Source organism: Cynoglossus semilaevis, chromosome 1 (assembly GCF_000523025.1).
Source record: "Cynoglossus semilaevis isolate Cse_v1.0 chromosome 1, Cse_v1.0, whole genome shotgun sequence".
In the NCBI taxonomy this organism is placed as follows: domain Eukaryota; kingdom Metazoa; phylum Chordata; class Actinopteri; order Pleuronectiformes; family Cynoglossidae; genus Cynoglossus; species Cynoglossus semilaevis.
Genome location: NC_024307.1, coordinates 22,331,031 through 22,341,531, shown reverse-complemented (window position 1 = coordinate 22,341,531; position 10,501 = coordinate 22,331,031). Strand labels below are relative to the sequence as shown.

The 10,501-nt window shown below is 35.6% G+C and overlaps 1 protein-coding gene across 1 annotated transcript; it reads left to right on the top strand.

The window, feature by feature from the left end:
- Positions 1-1,284: 1,284 nt before the first annotated feature.
- Positions 1,285-10,459, top strand: ap1s1 (adaptor related protein complex 1 subunit sigma 1). Its single transcript, XM_008319489.3, has 5 exons — positions 1,285-1,484; positions 4,033-4,211; positions 5,572-5,680; positions 6,306-6,443; positions 8,642-10,459. The coding sequence occupies exons 1-5, from the start codon at positions 1,482-1,484 to the stop codon at positions 8,687-8,689; spliced, it is 477 nt and encodes a 158-aa protein (XP_008317711.1). The 5' UTR covers positions 1,285-1,481; the 3' UTR covers positions 8,690-10,459.
- Positions 10,460-10,501: the final 42 nt, after the last annotated feature.

Here is a 10,501-nt window from a genome sequence, read left to right as displayed (position 1 = left end):
CTGGTCTCCTGGAAACAAAATGTCTATTCTTCTTCTCTCTATCATATCAGCTAGTTCTCTACTTTTCCCTGTCATTGTACCTACATTCAGAGTTCCAAACTTCAGACCAACACTTCTATCCTTCCTCTTTTCTCTTTTTGTCCGAATCAATTGTCCTCCTCATCTTCTTTGTCTTTGACCAACAGTAGTCCAATTTCCACCAGTACCCTGTAGGTCAACAGCACTATTGGCGGTCGTTGTTAACCCGCGCCTCGACTGATCCAGTATGGAAATCGTTTTACTGATTCCCATATTTGATTTGGCTAAAAATTTTACACCGGATGCCCTTCCTGACACAACCCTCGCCATTTATCCGGGCTTGGGACCGGCACTGTAGTATCACTATAATAGCACTGGCTTGTATACCCTAGTGGCTGGTTTATATATAATAGTAGTATAATAATAATATATAATATAATATATAATATTTTTATATAATAATAATATACTGTCTATTTCCTCACATGTTAAGGAACCATTACTGGAAATATGCTAGAGAAAAGTTGGAGACCATTCACATATTTTTTCGGTTTGTTCGGTGATTGAGAATCTTTGACGATGTGTTAAAGAGAAAATTTACACTATACTGAAAATTTACTTGAAAAATATAAAACCACCAACCATAATTTTGACTTTGACTTTTGATAATGTATGCCTTTTTTAAATCTAAATAAAAAGTGATTTGAAAAGTCTTTGTCATGATTTGATTTCAACAACCCAGGTTGTCAGCTGTATTAAATGGTATTTTAGCATTTTTTTTTATTTTATTTTTTAAGATTGATCATATATTTCATATTTCTAACGTCACCTAACCATCACCATTATGTAAATAGCATGGGTCCATATAGTCCCATGAAAGTGTTCTATGCATGTTTGCGTAAAACAGCTCAAAACAAACCCTGACTCTGCCTTTCTGTTTAGCCTCAATGCATGGTCATCTATGTAATTCCAGCAGCCATTACACAGCACTCATAAAGTAATGGTGTATAATGGGTATAACGATGTAAAATATTAAGAACCACAAAATGCAGTTCTTAATATTTTATACCAGTATACCTATTTATATATACAATCATCAGGGAATAAATCAGAAGAGTCCTTCAGATATCGTTTAATATTAATATATTTAAAATATGTTTTGAAAGTTTGTTTTGTTTTGTTAAAAAAAATATATATATATAAAATATAAATATATTACCTGCGAAACAAATGCGCGATGTGCGCATGCTCATAACGAGAGGCGGACGTTATCAGTTGCCAACAGCAGGACAAGAGAGGTACTGCTGGTCTGCTGCTGCTTGTTGCACAGCAGTTCACTGTCTGACAGATATGGACCGTATTTGTTAGCCTATGTAGTTCTGTATTTTGTGTCTGTGGGACCAAGCAGCAGAGAAGTAGACTTCGTGCATAAGATCGCTTTTTTTTTTCCAAACGTGCAGGAAATGGTAAGTTATTGTTTTCTACTCGGGTGTAGACGGACACAAGAGCTGTTAAGCTAACGCTAACGCTAGTAAGGTGTAGGGTTTTTTTTTTAGGAAGTGTCCACCTGCGCTGCCTTTACCTGTCGGCTGTCAGCTTAGCCTAAAGCTAACAGGCCTTTTTTAAAAGAACGAACGGATAGAAAAAGCCACACTGTAAACGGATTGTTTAAATGACATGTTATTCTTAATATGGACAATGGAAATCCATAACTGCTCTGCATCATAGTGTGTTTTCGTGTGTGTATTTCTTTGAGTGTCGTCCCTGGTTTTAGATAGTGTAAGCAGTGAACGAGAGAGAATTGTTATTTAGCTGTCACGTTCTGAATTTGTCTACATTGCAGAAATAAATATTTAGTCATAAAGCAAATAATTGTTTAGTTTAGAAATTTAAGAAAAACTCAGAATCTCTTTTGATATGTTTTTAGCATGCTGTACCGGCTTTTGTACAGTGAATCAAAAATAGATTAGACCTCCCAAATTTTAAAGGCACACTGTAAATAATTTTGCAACCTCTTATAGTGTGATTATACGTTGTTATCGAATATGCTTAACCTCACAATATTGTCCAACATGTAGGACAGCATATGGTAGCTTTCATTGTTGAACACAGCTATTTGTCCTCTGGGCTAATTTAAAAACCGTGTGTCTAACGGGGTGGCATCTGCATATACTTTTAATGTAAAGGGAAAGTTGCTCGTTCTGAGTATTGGCTAAAAATCTTTCCTTAATTAATAAAGATCTATCCATCTAAAATATAGACTAACAACTTTGCCAATGGCCTATGCCGATTCCTTCCTTCTCTCCTTAAGTAAAAGACATAACTATTACTATTTTAAATGTCTTTCAGCTCTTCATCATGCTATCCTCAAATGTACACATTAAACATTTATAACAACATTTATAAAAACAAAACAACATTTAATGTACATTTTTTGTTGACATCTAAGATTTCTATTTTGAATAGAAAATGTTGCAACTGGAGTGTTATTGCGGTTATATATATATATATATATATATATATTTATATATACACATATACATATATACAGCTGCAGTAATTTCTCCACTGTCTCCTGTTTGTTTCTTCTTCTACCGGGCATCTAACATGCCCATCACACATGGTTATAAATAAAAAAAATAAGCAAATTATCAAATCAATCAATCATTTTGAATCTTGATTTCAATATCAGTTAAAATAATTATGTTATTATGATTTATTCCATAACCAAACAGCCATAATTGACAGAATATACAAAATATAAAGTGATCTTTAGTGCAAAATTATTATTTATTATGAAACATTTCCCACAAACTTCGCTCAGTCACAGGTTTTTTTTTTTTAGTTCAATAACTTCTCAAAATAAAGGCCTTGGTGACTGAAATAAGGTACTAAATGTAAATGGTTTCCTGTTCCGCCAACTCTCTGATATATTGAAGCTTGTGCAGTAGGTTGTCTGCATAACATAAATATTCACAGTGACTTAAAAAATAAGAACAGTGTATGGCTTTTTTCCTTGTCATGAAATAAAATGTTCAATAAATAAAAAAAAAAATAAGATGAAGTCCAAGTGCAAACCTAAATGGCAGGTTTTTTTTTTTTTTTTGCCAAACAAAAGCATCTTTGTAGTGTAGAGAGATGCTTCACCCTAGCAGGCTATTTTTCTTCTTATCTACTATATGCAAATATCTTTTTGTTTTCCAGAATAAATGTTTTATCTGTTAAGGCAGGGGTTTCAAAGCTTAAGAGCTTCAAGGATGGCCAAATCCAGGAAAAAGAAAGGCAATTGTTGTGTTCTTGTACAAATCTATAATCAAAAAATAATAATTGTAGAACAGGAAAGTTCACAACAGAAAGTTGTGAACATTTATATTATCATTGCAAAACATCCGTTGCATTCCTTTCCAGTTGATAGATTGAGCAGTACCCAGTACAGCATTCCTCGTAGTAGAATCCAAAAATAGTTACACCGAGGGCAAGTGGACGGAGGAGGTTTTTTATTTTTTTATTTTTTTCATCCAGTTGCCCTCGATGTAACTATTGTTGGATAAGATGACGTGGATGATACACACACTCGTTGAAGAATATTCATTGTTGAAAAGTCAAATGAAATAATAAATTATAACACAAGGGGTCCTCGACTTATGTCATAGTTTCATGCCTACGTGCGACAACAACAACTTAAATTACAGGGTAAGTTAGAACTCACATACTGTACATATTTACCTATTTCCCTCACAGCTCTCTTCCGCATATTGCGCCACCACACGCTGTAGGTTGAAGACATCGTAAACTGAGGACCCCCTCTAATGACAAAACACTTGGCCTTACGGTTTTTTACCTTAACTATTGCGATACATTTGATAAGTAATTCTTTTTCTTGGCAGAATTGCAAAGAAATGAAACATTCAAAAGCAACTAATTGCTCTCTTTACTCGTAACACATACTATACTTTTTCTAAAGCATACATGTTGACCGTATGTTGTTTGGTGTTCCCCTGTCTTCATATGTAGATGCGTTTCATGCTGCTTTTCAGCCGGCAGGGCAAGCTGAGGCTGCAGAAGTGGTACACAGCTACGGCTGAGCGTGACAAGAAGAAGATGGTGAGAGAACTGATGCAGATAGTTCTCGCTCGTAAACCAAAGATGTGCAGCTTTCTGGAATGGAGGGACCTAAAGATTGTCTATAAAAGGTAAAAATGATGAAAGTTTGCACTTGTGGTCCCACACTTGTGGTTCCTTTCAATAGTTTTGCTTGCTGTTTTCCTATGTCAGAAAGCATCATTATGCAAAGTATTTTATGTGGATGAGAACCTAAATCTCCACAGTAATGAAATATGGTGAGTGCAGTATCCTCCAATATCCAAAGAACAATGATTAGGTCTACACTGGATATGTGAGACATGATTGCTGCATTCCTGGAAGTTGTGTAATATTTTACCAAATTTAGGGTTATGAATAAAACGGTGACAAAGCAGTTGGTAGACTTGCCTTTTTCCATCAAGATCCCATATTTTTGTGGTATTTACTCACTAATCAAATGACCTTTTTCTTCTTATGTAAGCACTAATTTCAATATAAAAACAGGACTTGTAAAAAACATTATTTCCTGCCTTCATTTTTTATTAAATCAGTGACAGCAAAATGATAAGATATAGTTCAATTAATTATATATAAACAATGCCTAGTCATAAAAAAAATTCAATGTGCAATAGTTAGAATGTCTGTGGTAAGGTTACAACTGGATAGCAGATGTCATACTTTTAAACCATATTGTTTTAACTATACACAGTAAACACTTTTATTTAAAGTAGTCGGTAGGTTCGGGCAATGAAGATGGTTTATTCTCTGTAGCAGTATGCACCAAATATTCAGCCACCAGAAATGTTTGGCCGAAAATGGCTCAAAAGTGCATGTTCGATTTTCTGTGTGAAATACTTTTGTCACTGAAACAATGTTGCCAAAAAACACGATGTTGATGTGATGACGCAAGCGCAACTGCATCCAGTACGATGAGATATATACGTATTTCAGATCCTCTGCATTTCATCGCAGCTGTACTTGATTATTATACAGATCATTACTTGGACGTGGGAATATGGCAGTGTGCACAGGGAATGATCCTGTCCATTTGTTTGAGATTGTAAAGATAGTTCTACAGAAAAAAAAAAAATTAAATCCACTGGACTTAGATGCACTTTGTCATTTATGACAGTCATGATTGCCCCATAACAAGTTGTACAGGAATTGGAATTTTCATTTGAGCGTCTGCCATGCTTGCCAAGTAGTTCCTGTGCATTTTTTTTTTTTACGCTGTATGTTAAAATTATGGCCAAAACCTAACAATCTCTTTATATATTTATGGGAGATTGAGATGTAACACCAAAACACCACTGGTTGAGGGACATTGCACACCGAGGATCTCCTTTACTTTGTTTTTATTCGTAAAATACTGTACTTTGATTTTTGCATTGAGTATTTTAGGAATGCTGTTAATTTGTTGTGATGTGCTCCTTTACCCTAAATGTCTTGATTTTGTATGTTTCCATGCAGGTATGCCAGTCTTTACTTCTGTTGTGCAATTGAAGAACAGGACAATGAACTAATTACATTGGAAGTCATTCATCGTTTTGTAGAGCTGCTCGATAAATATTTCGGCAGTGTAAGTATTTTGTCTCCTGCTTGCTTTGTATTTTCAGTCAATTATTTTAGTGTCACATTTGTCACCCCAAACCAAGGATCACAGCTTAATTATAAATGTTAAATCCCTGTCATCAAAAGTGTATTTTGTCTAACAGATTCTTTCTTATAAGAAGATACTTGACTGTCATTACTCGAATATAGTAATGAAAACATTTGTCCTTGCATTCCCCAAATATTAGACTAGTACTTTGTTGTTAATTATTATATATACAGTATTATATAAATTATTTATTGGCAGTACTAGTGCAGTACCGTCCACATCAGAGTGTTTCTTATTATTACGTGTCCTAATTGCTGTGCAGAGACACACTTGTAAACTAGCATACTTTTGAGATCAGTTGTAGGAGAAATGTTGTACAAACAAATTGCAAAACAGTTCTGTGTTTGTGGCTTAGTGCATCTTTTCTCCTCCATACTCAAGTAGGTAATTGGAAGCCATTTGTGATTATTTGCCTTGTCATTTTTTTTGTTGTTTTTCAGGTCAATTTTATCTTCTACGATACAGACAGACCCATATTTCAGTGAATGAAATTGTTGATGGCGTTCCTTTGCTGTAGAAAACACTGTTTGTTGTGTTTGTTTAGGTCTGTGAGCTGGACATCATCTTTAACTTTGAGAAGGCCTACTTCATTTTAGACGAGTTTCTTATGGGTGGAGAGATCCAGGACACATCAAAAAAGAGTGTCCTCAAAGCCATTGAACAATCAGATCTACTGCAAGAGGTAATTTGTATTGATGTGGCAAATATTTTACAACAGAACAATCTACTGCACACCACCCTATGTAATGATAATGATTGTCTTCTAGATTCAATTTACTCAGTGATAAACCTCGGCCTGTTTAGTTGAACACAATGCTGATGTACTTGCAGGACTGTAAGGAAAGCCACACAAAGATCTTTGCTCTTTGAGGCACAGTAAAATTGTATAATTTCCGATGGCAAGCCTGAATATCTCTCATGCCTCGCCAAGGCACTGTGGTTGGGGAATCACTGATCTACAAGATCTCCTGTGGATCATGTGGACACAAAACAAGAATGCTTTCTTAATTCAGTAAATAGTTCTCACTCACTGCCCCTAGAAGAAAGGCGAGCAGGTAAATATATAGTTAAATATTAAAGTTAAATATATAGTTCAATGTCACTGTGGAAATGGGGGCTTTGACTTGGACCACCAAAAATGTACTAATTATGACGTCTTTTTTAGTGGATTAATGGATCCTACAGCTTTAGTTTAGTTGGTCTTTTTACTCTTCACAAGATGGAGATCAAAAGTTATCAAAATATCAGATAAATAAAGACGTAGAGAAAGTAAAAATAACTATCACCATCAAACACAGCAAACACTGGTGACTATGTTCTGTACAGTGCAAACATCCTTTAGGCGAGGCAGTGACTATCAACCAGTTCTGTCTGTCAGACGTCTAATTTCCATAAAGTAAACATGTGAAGCTCATGTAGTGAAAACACAAAGGGCAACAATAGTATTAACACTTTTTGCCTGTATTTGCTAACTTTTAAAATGTGGTGCTTAAAAATAACACTTTCGGAACAAAACCAAAATTTACTTTACTATTGAACGCACTTGAATATAAGCCAGACCCACTAAATTTAAAAAGAAAAAAAATAATTGTACATATATAGGCCGCAGGTGTCCACGTTGTAACGTGGGGTTTTTTTTTTTTTTCAAACAGTGCCTGCAACACGGCTGGTTATACATTAGCTCTTTTCTGCTTCGGCGCTCTGACCATAGTTGGAATACACAGGGGAGACTTAGTGATCTGTTCCGGGGCCGAAGATAACATAACTTAACTTTTAACTTAACTTTTGGTCTTGTCTGCAGCAGAGGTAAACAGAAACAGGGAAGTTGGGGTTTTTATTATCAGCCACTCAGACCACAACAGTACGTAAACAGTGTTTTAACAGCTCCTATTCAACATGACAGGGCTCATACTGCTCTCAACTTTCGCTACCGTTCTCTCTTGCGCACGTCCCACGCACTTCACATGCTACTAGTATAACACACAGTAGCCTAACAGAAAAGTCATTGATCGCTAGCTTCGTTAGCCCGTAAAAATCCATAAATTAGCCACATCAGTGTTTAAGCCGCAGGGTTCAAAGCGTGTGGAAAAAAAGTAGCGGCTTATAGTCCGGAAATTACGGTATTTGTCTTATAATGTACTTGGTTAACAGCAGCAAAAGATTAGGAGTAAGAGAAAAAAATAAGATGTGGAATTGAAGCTAGAGTTCAGATTAAAAAGTGTGTCCTATTTAAAATTGAGAAGTGCTTTTTTAAAAACATGCATGTTGTGGGTCTATGTTTCTTTGTTTCTTCAATTAAATTCCAGTGGTGGTGGCTGGACTGTTATACAGGGAAATTAAAGTTTAGGCCTAGTTATGTAAAGATAAATATTGCTACACTGAAAGACAACAGGGATAGAATGAACAAACAACGAAGAAGATGAAGCAAGTTCATCCTTCAAATTGAAAATAAGAAAAACCTTAAACCTTATTTTAGCACTTCTTGGAAGTATGTCACAGTTTTTCCTATGGTCCAAACTACCTAATTCAGTTTGAATTGAAAAACATTGCTCCTGTCAAATATTGATATGTGGTTTAAATTTGATTGTGACTAATTTATTACAAACCCCCAATGATTTAGATTATTTGGTCCCACCATTAATATGGAATGTAAACAAATTGGTATATTTGACATTTACTGTAACTTTAATAAACATTTAGCACATATAAACATTACGCTCAGCTTCCCTTGCTTCGAAAACCAGTAATACATTTGTACTATGTTAATAGTACTTATCCAAAGTAAAATGTTGAGGTCATTTTTTATTGCATTTAATTTTTATTTTTTTAAATCCTCTTTTCCTTTCCTTTTTGTTTAAAACCTCTTTGTCTGGGTTTCAGGAGGACGAGTCACCCAGGAGTGTGTTGGAGGAGATGGGCTTGGCGTAATATGCATTCAGCAGTGTTGTGAGACTGCAGGTACCGATTATTGGACAGAACAGGATCTGGAATTGGTCATTGTTGGACTAATGGGTTTGAATGACTTTGTAAAAGATCTGAGGCTTTTGGGATTAATGGAAATAATTCCAGTAAATATTTGAGAAACCCAAACATTGATAGGCCCTGGACTTGTGTGTGTGTGTGTGTGTGTCTTTTGTGTGCATTTCTTTTGTGTCTGTGACAAAGTGTTGGGAAATGGGTTACAGTCTTATTTGTGGCTGTCAGTGTGTGTGTTTTAAATTTCAAAGAAGTCCACTCTGCTGATGGTGAGCAACAAGGGCGAAAATCCAGTTACAATCAGTTACAAAAACCAGTCAAGCACTCACACTCTCTCGCGAGTGTTTCAACGCTGCTTATTGTGGAATTGGAGTAGTACCAAAAAGAATCATCACCTATTTCTACTTTTGTATTTCTTCTTTTTTAAGAAGAAATAACTGAATGAATAGACCAAAATTAGCAACCACAAACCAACCATGATCATTTCTCTAACCTGCTTTGGTGTGTCGGCCATCAGGGGTATTTTTCATAGTAACAGATGTGTATATTTTTAAACAGGCGTTTGTAATTTCTTAAAAACAGATGGATACAGCAGCTTGTAGCTCACCAGACAACACATTGTCGTTTGACACTGAATTTTAGTGGCCGAGTGATTATTATGAATGGCAGTAGAACAGGTCTGTGTCTGGTTTGTGGATGATGTGTATGTCTCATTATGGAGTAAATCTGGTGGTACTTGGATTTAACCTGCATGTGAGATTTTGTGATGGTTCAAAAAGGAATAAACGAAGACATTTAAAGCCCACATTTCTCATGCATCTATTAACATGACTTAATACTTAATCGCAATAGTCAACATGGCACTCCTCTTGGTTATATTTGAGTTAAAGGCTGAGCTTAATTTATTATTGACTTTTTGTGTTTTATGGTATTTTTATGTCTGTCACACGCAGCAACAAAACACAGCTTTTGAAAATTACTTCTTGAAACTGATGTTTGGAAATATATCCACAGGATTGGTTTCTGGAGTGTATCTATATTGGCCTTCTCATGTCAATAGCCAAAAGAATCAAGCAGCACAAAATTAAGAAGCACTCAAGGCTACTTGTGACACACACTTGTCACAATAACCCATTTTATCAGTGATTCCCAACTAGTGGGCCGCAACCCGAAAGTGGATCACTGACTTGTTTTAGTGGGTCATGGGCCCTTGACAGGGCAAAAAATAGTGTTCAGGGAAAAAAAAATCAGTTTGACCCATTAACACTCTTTTACAGTATGTGGCAGTAAGTATCTGTATTGAGCATGGGGAAATGCAGATACGACACAGAACTCAGTGTTTTTTTGTGCAGCGAGATGTTGGTATGTGAGGCTGTCATAACTGAAACTCCATTTGGAAAAAATCACATCAACTTGTCAAAGATAAACCGGTGGGTAGAGTACTTCCAAAAGTTGGTTTCAGAACCTGAGGGCCTGACAAAAGGGTTTTACCTTCATCTCTTTCAAAGCATGCTGTTATTTCTTATCTTGGCTTCAAACACACCTCATCAAGTTTAAAATCTATTTGGTTTTTGGTTGTGGGGTGATGGTGGGTCCTGGAGCTACACCACTGCTCTGAGTGATTTTAATAAAGGAAACAAACAGACTTGTTACTAAAAGTAAAAACTGACTCTGCATAAAAGTTTCAGTGTGTCTTATTAAAAGTGGTCCAGTGGCAAATAATGAGCAGTGCTTCTATGCAAATTAATTTAAATAAACATTTTT

Excerpts from the sequence above, each read along its gene's own strand:
- ap1s1 (XM_008319489.3), top strand. Across the intron at positions 4,212-5,571 it reads CTAAAGATTGTCTATAAAAG|GTATGCCAGTCTTTACTTCT; the intron begins GTAAAAATGATG and ends GTTTCCATGCAG. Across the intron at positions 6,444-8,641 it reads AATCAGATCTACTGCAAGAG|GAGGACGAGTCACCCAGGAG; the intron begins GTAATTTGTATT and ends TCTGGGTTTCAG.